This window comes from Falco peregrinus, chromosome 6 (assembly GCF_023634155.1).
Source record: "Falco peregrinus isolate bFalPer1 chromosome 6, bFalPer1.pri, whole genome shotgun sequence".
Lineage (NCBI taxonomy): Eukaryota > Metazoa > Chordata > Aves > Falconiformes > Falconidae > Falco > Falco peregrinus.
Genome location: NC_073726.1, coordinates 90875856 through 90891734, shown reverse-complemented (window position 1 = coordinate 90891734; position 15879 = coordinate 90875856). Strand labels below are relative to the sequence as shown.

The 15879-nt window shown below is 38.8% G+C and overlaps 1 protein-coding gene across 4 annotated transcripts in view; it reads right to left on the bottom strand.

The window, feature by feature from the left end:
- Nucleotides 1-15879, bottom strand: part of STXBP5L (syntaxin binding protein 5L) — a 203106-nt gene that overhangs the window by 32339 nt on the left and 154888 nt on the right. For 2 of the 4 annotated variants that reach the window (XM_027777826.2, XM_027777827.2), the window contains one exon: nucleotides 10524-10595. In XM_027777826.2, coding sequence (XP_027633627.1) covers nucleotides 10524-10595 — 72 coding nt within the window. The remainder of the gene's footprint in view (nucleotides 1-10523; nucleotides 10596-15879) is intronic. The other 2 variants (XM_005231088.3, XM_013305683.3) reach the window with 1 other exon arrangement.

Here is a 15879-nt window from a genome sequence, read left to right as displayed (position 1 = left end):
ATATCTGCCAGTTTATACACTGAATGTTGCTTCCACATACTTTATCCTTAGCAATCCACCAGGCTTCTTGGTAATATGAGTACAGAGTCCCCAGTAGCTGTGGCAGTAACAACAAACAGAATGCTCAAGTGACAGTTTTCATAATACCTTTTGGTGTGTTTGAAGCTTTTGAAATTATTGGAGTTCCACCAGTTTCTGCAAGATTTTGAAATAGACCTTCTTAGACTTATTTTTAGTTTATATTTAAGTTGTTCTACAGTATTAAAATGCAATGGGTACAGATAAATAGAGGAATGGTAGAAATATGACTGTTCTGAAATCAAAATCACAGACAGGATTATGTATTTCATTAATCTTCAAACTTCCCTACATATGTCATACATTTAAGATGGACCATCATGCCTCCTATGCTCTTAGGTTGGATTTAACTTTTACAGCTTTCCTTTTGTACATAGTTGTCCTGCTCCCCAGTCCTGGGGGTTTTAATGGTTACAATATTGTCCAGCTCCCAGCATGATTACAGGAAAGCTGATGATAAGGCAGTTTTTACCTCTGATATGCAACTTCTTTATATGACCCAATAAAGCCCTCACTGCTTCTAGCCAATTTGTTTCTTGCATTTCTGAAAATCTATAAATCCAGTCTTTTACAGATAAAATTTACCTTTCTTTTGTGTTATGATTTAGGATCTAAATCTATTTCATGCTATGCATCCTTCAAGATGATATATTTTTAATAATACTGATAAAAATAAGTTTGATCCGTGGAATATGGTTTAGCCTTAGGTCCTACTCTATGGTTATTTTGGTAGTCTAAGTATTTGCCTACCCTCTTAATAGCTGCCCAATTATTTAGTGATAAATATTAATTTACAGGTCTATAGCTGCCTACATCACTCCTTTTACCTTTTTGGAGTATTATGAGTATTACAATAATTCTTTTTTTTTTTTTTTGGTTGTGTGTATTCCTACATTCCTAGTTTCTTAAACATCACAGTTGATGGAGTAAGTTATTCCAACTAAATCCCTCTGTACACGAAACCTGCACAATCTGAATTTCCCAATGATTTTTCAACATTTATTTACTTAATCTTTATCAGGAGCTATTAGCAGTTCTCCAAGTTCTTCAGTCATTTATAATGTGGAAGACACGTTTATTACCCTGCCTTTTGCCTTGGGGAACAGTGCTGCGTTGGTTGATACATGCACATGATTCCTAGTGACAGAAATTAAGTTCAGCTGCATTATGCAAGGATGTAATCTAACTTTTATTTCTATCTCTAAAAAGACACTCAAAGTAATGAGGCATGGCTACATGGCTTTTTCAGTCATCTTACACAAGAAACTTCCCATGAGAGCAAAACTAGAAAGGACTTCTTGAGACTGAGAATATTTAAAGACAAGTATAAAAATCTTTGTGTGAACCACACATTCCAACCCGAACGCCAGGAGCAACCCCCTTTATGTGGATATTTAAGAGGGCATTATCTACTCCAAATATTTTTAGGTTAGGCAAGATGTTGAATTTTCATTTTAGGTTTCTTGAGGTGAAATTTTTACTCTCACTATGCATTTCCACTGAAATATTAAAGAAAAATTGAGAAAAAGGTAACAACAAACTGTGTACTTATCAGTTGGGTGAGGTAAGTCTCAAGGAGAGGGCTGAGATACAAATGGCTGATTTCTGATCTGACTTCTCAGAAGTTCAAAGACACTATAAACTACAGATGTACTACCGTCTTATCACTGTCGTGGCTTGGAATTTGTACAAGTAAAGAAAACAGACTAGCGCATGCATTGGGTGTTACAGGCAGAGATAAACATCACTGACAAGCAGTTATAATGGCTCAAGTGGGCAAAAGGTCCTGGAGCCTTTTCATAGTAAAATGTTACACACAGAGTGTGTAATGATTGACAAAATACATCTACATGAAATAAATAAATATTCAACAAGCAAAATGCTGACAGCTGCCAACAGAACTGTATGGGTTAATAGGTGGTTTTTAGAAAGCCTTTTCAGACAAAGCCTCCGAGGTTATTGTGTTATCTCATGAATCAGTTGGTAAAATGTTTTGCCAATGAATGTAAGGAAGTTTAAAGCTGTTGGCTTTCGCCTACCGTACCAAGATCAGTCTTAAGATCTGTTGGCAGACTTAACTTTCTTGATCCTTTAACTGAAACAACAGAAAAAGGAGAAAGGCAGTTGTTAATAAGTAAGAAAGAAAAAGGAGCGAGGGACAACAACATGCCATCTTGTGCTTAACATCATGTTTCAAATTTGTAGCACTTTTTAAAATCAGCATATAAAGGCAGAATTATGGTTTAAATATTTTCATGTACACCATTCAGCAAAATGAATGTAACTGAACAAAGAAGCACTGGAATAAACATTACTCCAGCTCTCAAGAGGCGAATGGTGCTTTACACAGCTTTGGCTGTGTGCTGCAATATCTTACCTTGTGATGACAGGAATGATTAAAAAAACCTCAAATGAGATTAAGGCAAATATTGCAAATGCTGGTTATGCACCATAGCACAAATATTTAAACACCTGGAAACCAATTTAATAAGAGGGTGCAATGAAATGATGAGTTCTGATGACATCATACCTCAAGATACCATTTGAAAAAGAGCGGGCATATTGTACAGGTAATGGAGACAGAACACACCACTGGAATATCACGGAAAGGAAGACAGATTGCACAGAAACGAAATACAGCAGCTTTGGGATATAACATGGTGTTATCTAGACAACAAAATATTACACTCAATTTACTGAAAATTTAATTGTCTGTTGTGTTCCAATTATGCAAGAAAACTATGATTTTGCTTCTGTTCAAAAATGTTTTCATTTCCTTATATGCGAGCACATTTTTAAACAATGAACACCCGAGAACTGAAATGAAGCATGTCTTGTAGCAGCCAAAATGGCATTAAGTTTATTAAAAGAATGCCTTAAGAAATCTTTCATTAATTATTCAGAAGACTTAATGTCCAATACGGTTCTTTCATTTTGCATTCACTCAGTATTTGGTCACATTGTTTTCTGGCTTTTACCCCTTACCCATACTGTCTGTTACTAGAAGTGAACAATAAAGTTTTTGGCAGCTAACTATTATACTTCTACAGAAAGTCCCACACGGTAAGTATCATAGTGACAGGAACACAGGGACACATGAATATAAGGAACAAGTCCTTTGTCATTTCTATTTAATAAGCTTTTAGGTCAGAAGGATGCCCAGAACAGCCACTTACCATTTCAAGTCACAGAGCCCCTAAAAAGAAATTCTGTTTCATTCTTTCATGGTGTCATAAACTACGAAGCCTGCAATGTGGTAGAAGAAAATATCAGCTGACACCTACATTAGATGCTTTTTTTTTTCTTTCTTCAGGGAAGAGCAGGAGAGCCCTTGAGCAACATTTCGCAACCATACCATTTGAAAAAGAGCGGGCATATTGTACAGGTAACGGAGACAGAACACACCACTGAAATATCACGGAAAGGATAGCCCTCCCAGTAACACATTTCTAGCTGTCACTTTAACTGGATGCTTTGGGACAAGGTGAAAAGATCTCTTCAGATCAACCCAGCATCAAAATACACATCGCTAACACTACTACGTGAAAATTCTCTAATTTAGATACCGAGTGTTAGGCTCCCACGTCCACTTTAGGCACACACACTAACAGCAGCTTGATTTTCAGAAGAGCCTTTTAAAACCATTCCATTTATCTGAGCAGCTGTCATACACTCTTGCAGACTGGATGGAGGATACTGCTCCAAAAAATCAGGGCTTTGCTATAGAGAAAAAAGCATCATTTGTGATAAAACCTCCTTTTAAAGGAAGGACAACATCTGGCCCAACCAGTCCGCTGAAAAAGGATTCCCAATTCCTAAGGAAGACTGTAGGACACTTTACTAACAGACTAGGATCTAGATTAGGATATTTCAGAGCTATAAAACCTAGCTGCAAATAACATCAGGAGCTTCTTTAGTGCTGTCATCATGGAGGCTTAGAGCTTTGCAAATTGGTGGTTTATTTAATGCTTTAATTTCTATGTTACAGGTGCTTCTGTACAACAGGAATTATATGTCTTGTGTTATATGCCACAGCTGTTCCCAAATTGCCGTATGTGTGTCTGAACTGCAAGACGGCAGAAATAGCTCCCAGCTATTTGTGTGCAGGCTCACACGGCACATGCAAAGCGTGCATTTTCTGATTCCGCTGAAGGACTGTAAACAGGCTTGATTTGGGAGCTGCCACAGCTGTGCGCAGTCAGAGCGGGCACACCACACTGAAGGCTGCCGTCTAACAGGCTGAGCATGCTGAACCGGCCGAGGATTGGAAAGGAATATATAGCTGATGACTTGGTTTATGGGTACAGCGCTGGAATAGAGGACATGGGGAGCAGGTGGCCAAAGGAGACACACAGCGCAGGGAAATGCAGGAAGCGCAGTTGAGGATGCCAGGAGTCACTCCTAGCGATATCTCCATCACCAAATTTGGAAATTTTTGGTGTAGGACATGATTGTGCTAGGACAGAGCGTGGACCCCTGTCAATAGACAGTATCTTTAAAGGTAAAAACAAAAGGAGCAGCTGGTTGCTTTCATGATTTACTGTGATTAAAGCTGTGCTTATTTTTTTTTATTAGGTAAAACTAACCTTTTACTGTTAAACAGGCCAGAATGCAGATATTATGTAACCTTTTTTTAGTACCCAAATCGTGTATATTTTACTCTACATTTATTATAAAGGAGGATCATGCATGTAATCCTATCTTGCTGAGAAAGAGCTTTTGAAAACCAGTTTAATTTAAGGATGGAGTATAAAGGTTAAAGAGGATAGGAGAGTGGTTTGTTACCGTTATCTGTTTGCATTCATGCTGGAGGCAGCCAGCAGAAATTGTGATGCCACAGTGCAAGGGCCAGACAGCCCCTGCCCAAAAGATCTTAATGTGTAAGAAGTCAAGTTATTGAACTGTGGGATGAGAAAGAGGCACAGACAGAGTTAGTAAGTACGGTCTGGCAGCTAGCTAAGCTGAGCACCCCGCTCTCCAGACCTGACAACATCCTATCTCACAGCCATACGGCTCCCATCACTCTTTCAACGACAACACCAAGGCACAACCGACAAATGTGTGCTTGCAGCTATGAATTTGGTGGTGTTTCCTTCAGCTACTACAGCAGGACCGTAGTCAGAGGATTTGATATTTTTTATAATGAAGGTGACTTCATAGAGCTATTTTTCTGTTAGGGAGCTTCCACCTCCCCAACACTTTGGAATATCAGTCCCAGTTCCCCACTGCTAAAACATGGATTTAAGAGCCTAATATTTAGCTACCTGGTTGGACAGGGTACACAGTAAGGTCCTGGAGATTTGGCTGCTGGGGGTCAGTGTACAGGCTGCCCATTTGCTTTGGTGGCCTCAGCAGCACTTTCCCGTAGGAGCTACTGTCAAGCTGACCCTGACTCCCTCTGCCCTGCGCTGCAGCTCCTGCCACGTCACTGCCACTTGTGCCTGGCCACTCCTGCTGACCCGGACCCAGGTGCCCAGACCGACATCCTCCCCGGTCCCTGGACCTGCCTGGCAGTCACCGGGCCATGTTTAGTCCTGGTGACCACCCCCAGAGCCACCCTGCTCCCTTGCTTAGCTCCTGCCTCCCCAGGCCAGAGCGGCCACTCGCCCCCGTTGGCGAGCTCCAGCCCCCTGGAACCCTGAGCCAGGCACCACGGGCTGCACGGGGGCCAGCCCTGCGCCAACCACCACGGCCCCAACCCAGGTCCCCATTTCCTCCCCTCCGCCACCTCACACTGCTCCCTGCTCCTTGCTAATCCCTACGGACACATCCCTTCTCAAGACCTTAAGTAAGAGCGAATTCATCTGATCCGAACTCCCCTCACGTATTGGAACAAGTGATAAAATGCACCTCGTATTCACGGTGCAGGAGCTAACCTCCCTTTAACGATTAATTTGCCTTCTGACTAGCAAACATTGTTTTTACTTCAATAAGTAGAAATGGTTATGCTGGCAGTGTTATCAATAATTAAGATTAAAAATAAATTACACTCTTTGTTTTCCACGCACACAAAATGTTTTGAAAAATTTACTTTCTTGCTTGTTTTCCAGGAGAATATAATGTTCAAACTGAGCCACATCTCTTCAGCTACTCTGCAGTTACCCATGAATTAAAAAAAGGCAACTTTTAGAAATTTAATAATATTCTTCTCAAAACAAAGCTATTTAAAAACATTTCATGTAGGAAAGCAGAAGCCTGGCATGACATGGGCCTAATCCCAGCAGATTTCATCAGCAGAATGAATCAGGATAGCAGCGCTTGGAAATCATGGTTCTTATAAAAGCTCATAATCTTGCCATTATGAACCTGTTCCAATGCTCATGGGAATCAACTGCAGAATTCTTTACATAGCCTTCTCTAAGCTTTATAGAATTAAAAGCATTTTGGATGTGAGCCCCCAGTGTGAAAATGATTTCTTAAGAAAAAATATAAATGCACTTTCAGTTTAGAACATGCATTCGAGAAGTCATTCTCCTATACACAGACTGATGATGTTCTTCCTTCTGGTCTTTGAAAAAAAGTCAAAATTGTCCATCACATCTTACACAACAAAGTTAAATGATCTCTCAAAGATGCATTTTCATGTGCTCACAGTATATTCGCAACTACTTCCATACAAAGCTGCATGGAAGTGGCTAAACAGTAAGGGACGTATATATTATACAATTATATATATTATATTCCAAAGAGCCCCTGATTAAGTTTTCCTAATGAGATGATAAAAATAAAGGTAAACTTTACTGGAATGGGTACCGTTCCGTAACACATTATGTAGTCATTAACTGTGTTACTCCACAGAGCACCATTCACGTTAGGAGTGCTTACAACGCCTCAGAGGGGCTTTTTGGTTTAGAGCTACTGAGCTCTCCAATAGCGCCGTGAATGTATGCAAAGAGTGACTGCAGCACAAAGCCCTAACTTTTGACCTCCAAATGACAAACAATGATCAAAATGCAGCTTGACTTTCTCCATCAAAAGAACACGGCATACACGAGTAAGAAGAAAATAGCCTGATGGAATTGAAAAATCCTGGCCTCCACTTTATATGATCTGTGTTCTTTATATGATCTGTGTTCTTTATATGATCTGTGGGGTTTTTTAAGCCAATCAAATACCGTTCTATGGCATGCCGTGCCGCACCACTGTCTCATGAAACATACTTTATATAGATAAGGTTTTTTGGGTTTTATTTTAAAGGGGTTATTGTTCCACAATTTTTACCAATGTTATTCCATATATATTGCTATATCTGGAATATATTTTACTTACAGTGGAAACACCACCACTCAGATATTCACAAATAAGCAGAATCTTTCAAATGGCTTTATTAACTTTTCGTCTTCCTGTATAGTACTGGAAATCCACCATTATAGTATTTGAAAAATGATTTAATTAAGATACCAGTGGTTAAGGAAGATTATTATTCTCATCTGCCTACCATTCTTAAAATGCAAGGTTGTCACTTGCTGCTACTCTCTGTGTGGCGCTGTGAATTTCACAAAGATTTTCATCAAATGGTTTAATTTCATGTTCTAGTCTGAAAGACATACAGAACGGCATTCTGATTTTTCAATTACGTTGTCTGCAAAGCCATGCTTTAGCAAACAGAACAGGAGGAGCAGCTGAAAAGACTATCTTGTGAAACAAGTTTAAAATATTGCTTAATGGAAGAAGCTGGATTTGTACTGAGTTAGAAACTAGCCCTGCATGTAAAACAAGGAGCATCCTTCAGCACGGAGTCCCTTGCTCAGTGCTCCAACACTCCTATCAGTGATAGAACACAAATGCCTAATCCCGATTTGGGGCAGGGGACAAAAGAAACAAAGCTGGCTCTGCAGAAGCATAGTCAGAGGTTTAAACACTGACAAGCAGTAGGATGTAGGAAAAATATATTTTTCGGGGAAACCAAGATGGTTCAGGCAGGCTAAGTAATGTTCAGGATCAGACCAAGAGATGAGGAGGAAGATTTTTCAAGTTCTTCAAGAAGCCTTTATCAACACTGTTCTTATGGGCCTGACTGGAACTGAAATCCAAGTTGCTAATGACTCTTAGATGTAAAACTGTTTGCATCTACATTGGCAATTAGCGTGCTGGAGGGATTCTTCCTAAGCATTGTCCTGGAGCCTCAAAGCATGCATGCAGGCACATCAATGTTGTTCCTCAAATCATTCCTCTTCTGATGGAACTAAGGATGGAGCTGCTTACTGGCATGCCATCACGTGCGTAGCGTTTGTCATGTGACTAGTGTCCTCAGGCTGTTTGCACTTTGCATATGTATTGTACAGGGGGCCGGTAACTGGCACGAACTTCACTGCCAGGTGAAGAACTGGCATTGCTGTGGTCTGGTGACCATAATGAACTGCAACAAAACAAACTGTTCCTTCTGTCTTTACAACCTCATCGGCTGGTGACGTAGCCATACCCAGTAGGACCCTCCTTGAGCAGCAACTTGAATCACTTGACTCAGCAGCCAAGTGTGCCTTCTGTTTTCGCTGAACTTCTGGAGGATAAAGTCTTGGATCTTGTGGTCACGGGTTTTACAAACACAGCTATCAGGGGACTCTGCAGAGTACAGGACACCTCATTACAGAGCTTGTGTGCCATGAACGTTAAAGAGATCAAAGGCAAGACTGGAAGTAGAAGGATCCTGCCTGACGAACCTGTAACTATGCAGATCTGCAAGTTGTGCTCTACGAGAAAGAAATGTCAGCCAGTATAAAGGCTGAAGTAGCTGCGAGCCTGTGCTGATAAGCACAAGGTAGTTCCACAAGTTCTTAGGTCACACAGATGACTAGACTGGATTGCGTCCAGTTTTAGAAAGATGTATGCCAAAGCAAAATCATTTTAGTTGTGCATTAATTTGAAAAAAGAAAAATAATATCAGTCACAGTAAAAGTAACTTCTATTTTAAAAAGCAGTTAACTCTAATAATAGTTTCTGCCTACAAAAATTGCACCTGATTTCCCATTTTGAAGTTTCAAATATAGCTTGGAAAACAACATGGAAGGGCTAAAATAGGAAATATTCATAAATATCCCATGTTTTCCCTGCTGAATGATCTCCAAAACAGAAAAGCAGAATAAATTTTGGAGCAAATTATCTTAAATTTATCTAAAACAGATATTTCTGATCAACAGCTGAATAAGAAATTGAATTTAACTGCAGAAAAAATAAGGTTTTATAGGAGTCAGTCATCATTATAGAACTTAGCATATGCACAGATGTTTACCAAGTCAGTGATCCCTTAGTTTTCAGAAAAGAGAGAGTTTCTAGCTTTTTTCTGGAGAGAGGATTGAAAGGATGAATCCCAGTTAGCCACACAGTAGTCTTAATTATACTGAGTTATCAAATGTTTTATTTTAAAGCCCATATCATGAGTTTGAGGCCCAGCTTAAGAGTTTGAGCTAGTGTTATACCAATATTTCACCTTGATATTACCATGTTTACAGAATTCGGTTGCAAATAGTACAAGGAAATATATATTTCAAAACAGCTGTTTTGTTTTAGTTCTTGATACGTCAGGGAAACCCTTTTGTTAGTGTAATTTTTCTAAGTTACTAATTAATGGCCTCCATTCCAGATTAATATGTCCTGTTATAATAAAGTAAAATACGTGAAATAATATCAGAGAATTTGAATAGCATCTCTGTGGAAATTTGTTACTGAAACTAAGGCAAAAAATCTATCAATACTTACCAAACTACAAGAAGTGTGATATGCATACCACAAGCAAAACGAATGTATCACAGCTATACCTCCTTATTTTCCATCACATTTAAAAGTCAGCTACTAGAAAGGAGTTCTAAGCAACGATTTTTATAAAGAGATCAATGCGGACTAGGCACTTGCAGGAAAAAAATCTCTAGGAATGAGATCAACTCCACCTTCTGAAGGACTATGGGTAAAATGGGAAACGTTTATAAATTTTTAAATGGCCAAGATTTCACTGCTGGGTTAAAGCGGTTGGTGAGTATTTTAATTTGAGGTTACGCTTCCAGTATAAATTACATAACTTAGCCACTGGTGAGTTCTAATGGTTAAAATTTACCACCTCCATATTGCTGGTTTTCAACTAATTTCTCTGCATGCACATATGCATAATATATATATAAAATTACAAGGTCTCCCTACTGAAAAGAAAGAAGTCAAAGTCTTTTAAGAAAACAAGAGAAACAAGCCTCTAATAGGAGGATATAGGAATACACCTGCATGATGTTGTTAATTCAAATGTTTTCATACTCTTCACCTCAAGATGTATCATGTACATGTAATTTTTCTTTAAGTAAATAGACTTAGGATTTTATTGTGCTATGTAATAAGCACGTCTCCAGTAATTCCTTCTCTTTGGAACTGTAACTATGCACTTCACTTCTTTGGGATTAATGAAACACAGTGATGCATGACATGAATGGCTTATACAGACTGCAGGAAGAGAAGCCAATCACCTTTACCTGAAGTGGGAGACTTGCAACGCTCTAGCTCCAGGGAAACTGGACTGTCACTGAGTTCAGTCAGGCCTGAAAAACGGAGTTAAAAAGTTAAGTTACAATCTAACAGGGCATGCTTCAACTTTCTTGGCTGATGGTATTCTGCACTTTAAAGTCAGTTTGGAGAAAGAAACAGTGTGAAATGTGAGGCAAATATTTTCAGGTAACTGCAGTTATCAGGCTGTCACTGCAGAAATTTAGGTCTGGTTTTAAAAAATCATGCCTCTTGTTAACTCAGGTTTGTTTTCTGAGTGCCTCAGGGTAGACAAAGAGTGACTGTACCTAACAAGAGAAAACGAGTAAATATAGTTTAAAATTTAAATGTCTGTGATATGAATCGAACTTACTCATCCCTGTCAACGTGATGTGAAACAACTCAACAACTCTATGCTTTCAACTGCTGCAAAATTAAGGGAGGAGACCTTAAGCCAGAGGGAGAAGAGGAAAAAAAACCCCAAAACCCAAAAAACACCCCAGTACTGGTGAAAGAAGAAAGCGAATAAAAAAAAATAAATTACTGCTACTACGCAATATTAGGAACTTCTCTAGGAATTCACACAGGACAGCTCTTTTTAAGGGCACAGAGGCAATGGTAATGCTATCTGAATGTAACACAGAATTTTAGGACAAGATAGCTCACGTACTGTTCATAAATACTTGTGAGGAACTTGTTTTCAGCAGTCTACAGTGGAAGACGGCAACAAGTAATCTTAGTTTATACTGCTTAAGCTCGGGCTTGTTTCTGTGATCAAACTAAGATTCCACCTTTGGCACAGGTCACACGTACAGGTTTAAATGTGCCTTTTGGCATGCCGGGGGCGGGGTGGGGTGTGAAGTCTGAGCTCGTGCTATCCTTTACCATGGCCTAGCTGCTGAGTGGGTAAACTGGGCACGGCTGTACCTGCTCAAATGTACCCTTCATACGTACCCCATGGTGCACGCTTGCTATATGGAGCCCTGCCACTTCATGCTACTGGGGACTGGCAGGCAGCCCAGCACCAGGCACCTGCCTGCTAGAAACCGGCCTCAGCCCTCAGGTCACAGAGCCTAAGGAGCGTTAATCCACATTCAGATGTGCATGACTGTCATGCCTACACTGTGTTTACACATGCTCTGCATATGTATCCTGGAAGTCAAATGTCCTATTGCAACCTTTCAATGTGCTTTAAGCTGGCACCATGACTCCTGCAATGTGACATATTTTAATTTTTATGGCTTCTGGACCCTCAGGCTCACAGATCCTCATCTCTAAAATTCACAGACTCTTGTTAAAAAAAAAATAATAAAAAATCTGCTACCATTGGGTGACCAGTGCTGTTCTCTTCATATTGAAAACAATGGGACCTTAATATCTTTTTAATTTTGAACTTTTCTGAGAAATGGGAAGAATCCAGAGTCCAAAAAAGCAGATTAAAAACCTTCTACCACTAACCAAGCTGTGTGAGTGCTTAGAACAACTTTGAGCATGCTTTGGAAAAACAGCAGTATTGATTTGGCGCATTAAGTCAGTAGTAAAAACATCTTTGCTCCCGATTTTTAAGCAAGAAAAGATCATAATCTAGATACTAATGTTGAAAACCATATATATATATATATGTATATGTATATATATATATTTTTTTTAGAAGCATTCTTGAATCCTTGAGTCAACTTAGAATCTGTGAGGGAATTTTATGTTCCAATCAATTGTGAGTCCAGTCATTTTTGCTGTTATGACTGAATTCAAGAATTGCAGCCATTTAGGGACCCTCTCTACATATAGCTTTCTTACATCAAGTCTTCTACCCAACTCTGGTGTTTCTGTATGTACCTAGAGATTTGGGACATAATTGGTTTTTGCTGCAGAACTGCAAAGAACAGTGGGACCAAGTTTGGCACATTCGCATAGCATCAGAGGCCTTGGATAAATAAAATGAAATATTAAACATTTTCTTTTGTAAACGCAGGATTTGACATACTAATATATTAACAGTATGGTTACGATGTGATTAATGAAATGCTTCTAAACCTTGTGCAGTTACTATTCGTGATAGTTACAATGTCAAATGCCAGGTCAGATTTTGCTTCTAAACGGTTTCTTTTTTGTGTGTGAGATTGCAGAAATGATACTACAGCTCAGTATAAATTATGGTGCCACTGACTTCAGTATGAAAGGTACCAAATTGCACCACTGTTCTGAAAAACCAAGAGCAACCACCGTGAGACTACCACAAGCCCTTTATGTTTGGCAACAGTTTTCCAACTTACAACAGTAAAGATACATTTCATGTTATGGTATTCAAAAACTGGTGAACATGTGAACTTCTCTACAAATCTAAATGACTTGTCAAGTCTCCATCACCTTTAACAATGGCCACCAACAGATGCTTTTTTTAAAAAAATAAAAATACAGTAAGTCCCCATGTTAAGCATAAGTGGTACTACGTGCCCTGCACAAGGGCATTGTCTTAACCTCAGACACTTAGATTTGCTCAAGCAATTTCTTTTTTTTATTTGCTTAAGCAAATAAGCAGATTTTCTCCTGCCACAAATCTTTCTTGCTCAGAAATATTATGACTTATTGTTATCCACCCATGTATCCAGTCTCTTTTAATCTTACTAAATTCTAAATCCCAAAGTTGTTACACAGCCATGAATTGCACTATCATCCTTCACTGAAAGGAATAAACATACATTTGTCAATTTTTATGTGTTGCCTTTGATTCCATTAAATGTCTTTTGTTTCCCTTTGAGATGAGGAAGGCAGCTCTCAAGCTTTTCTTTGTACTACTGTTTATTTTCTACTGTCATCTCCTTTGTAAGGAAACCAAGCTAAATCTTTTCAATAATTTATCATGTGTATTTCCACACAATTCAGCTTCCCTCGAATGTTTGAGAGACTGCAACAGCTACTGAAGTTAGATTACAAATATATTTTCATTTTGAAGTTCTGTAAGCCCAATCTGTGTCCCAAGACATTTTAGCTAATTCTAGTCAAAAACCCCCATCCCAGCAAATTTTGAGTCCAGGTAGAGCAAGAACACAGCAGCAAAACTAAAGGCAAATAACTGAGACTGGCCATGTAAACAACCACCTGTGAGAAGATACACCCACTGACATTATAAAGAAGTGGGCTTTGATTTGAAAAAAATTATAAAAATGTGAAAATCCTGCAAGATGTAATTATATCACATTAGGCATTAAAGCACTTTAGAAGACATTTCACAGGATGGCCAGGGTTGGAAAGGACCTCTGAAGACCTGCTAGTCCAACCCCCTGCTCAAGCAGGGTCACCCACCACGTCCCATGGATACTTTTCAAGATTACTGTAGTTTCCATTTCCTCATCATTAGGGGATCAAAAACCCCATACTGTCTATAGCAAGGCATAACAACTTTTAAGAACTCATAATTTAAAATTTCTATCTCTGATTAAATCCTTCAGACTGATTATTTACTTAAAAGCACCCAAAGCCAGCACATCTTTGCTTATAAATAAATGAATTATAATTTATCATAAATATTCACACGCCAATAAATAAGCCCAGTGTTATCTTAATCCATCATCTTCACAATGAATTTCCATACTATGTTTTCTTTGTGTTTAAATATGATGTGTTCCTTGAAATGACAGTTAGTTCAGAATATAGCTGTCGACTTAAAACTCAACCTATATTAGCTTCTACTGTGTTGTCAGGTGTGATTTAAAGTGTCAATTACTAATAGCTAATGACTCATAACACAGTTTTCCATGTCCTCCTGTCAGACCAAGGTTACTTTTGCTCACATCCTCTCAAGGGACTGGCCTGAAAGAGGAACAAGGAGATCTCACTGAAAATTCTTCATTCTGAAAATTATTTCCTATGGATCAACATCCTTTTAAACTTGCTGACTTTCTGGATGCTTCAAAAATTTATTTTCTTGTTTTACCAACAGATGGTATGAATTTCTACTAGGAGATGCAAATTGCTTTTGCAAGTTGGTATTGGTATTTTTATATTCTGCTGCAAGGATGATCTCTGTAGATGCAGTAAATGTACTTGTTTTAATATCTGAATATATGTTGCTATCTAGCACTAGGTAATAACATGTACCATTTTATTTCAACTTAAGAGAAAAAAGAAAAAAAAAAGGAATCCCAACCAAACACCACCACAGTTCTGCACTACTGCAGAGAGAGTTTATTTTATTTGGCTTGGCACATACTCTCGCTACAAAGGCAGGTGGCTGCCAGCAGCTGTGTATCAGAAGGGGCAGGACATCAACACCAGAAAGCTACCTCCAGCTCTGCACTTACCTCACCTTAGCCTCTTACTTTCCTCAAATTACTTCCCTGCTAGGACAATTTGGTTTCAGTCTCTGCTGTTATGTATGTCTAGAACTCATCACATTTCTCCTTCTAATTTCTTCTCTTCTTGCTTCTCCCTTCCCACTTGCACCTCCCAAACCAGAGCATGTGCTGTCTTAATCCTTAAGTCCACTCTAGTTGCTTTTGAGTCTAGCTTACACACATATACATTACTCTTACCAAGCTCTCTATAGATGTATTGGCTAGGACGTGAAACAATTATTTCACCAACTGTGCTTTGAATATTGGATGACCTTGACATGGGTGATTTTGTCTTTCCTTTGGAAAACCTCTCCAACATACTGCTTCTTTTCCTTGTTTGATGGGTTTTTTTTCCCCTTTCGCTCTTTAGTTGCAAGGCACCCCAGACTGAAACATCAATACTTTCTCTCTTTGTCCCAGGATTTGAGGAGGTTCTCTCACATAAACAGGGCAATAAATATCTTCTTTTGATATTTGAATGATTCATAAATATGCATCTCTAACTTACATGACTTCCATCCAAGTTAAAGTAGTAATCCTGTCTTTCTAAAATTTACTCACATAAACTTAACATTGCCAAGATAAACTGCTTTTTTGTGCTGAATTCTCCTCTTTACTACTTCAACGCAGCTGACAGCACCACTGTCTTCCCTGATACTCTAATCCACAATACTGTTTCATCCCTGGGACATCACACTTTAACTCCCGGATTCCGGCTGAATACTGAACTAGACTGTTTCTTCCTGTAAATCACCTCAAAAATGACTGACAAAAAGTCTAAGTATTTTGCTCACTGATAATCTCTTTTTTGGCTTCAGTGCCTGCAAGTCTTATTTTCTCAAACTGATCCTCATGAAATTATCTTCCTGGTTCATTACTTAATTGAATCAACTTCTGACATGCCTTCCCATTAACTTCCATTTTCATTTATATAACCCTCAAAACTTTAGACATAATGCTTATGTTATCACATGACTGCTGCTGCTTTTCCCTTAATAATATCAGC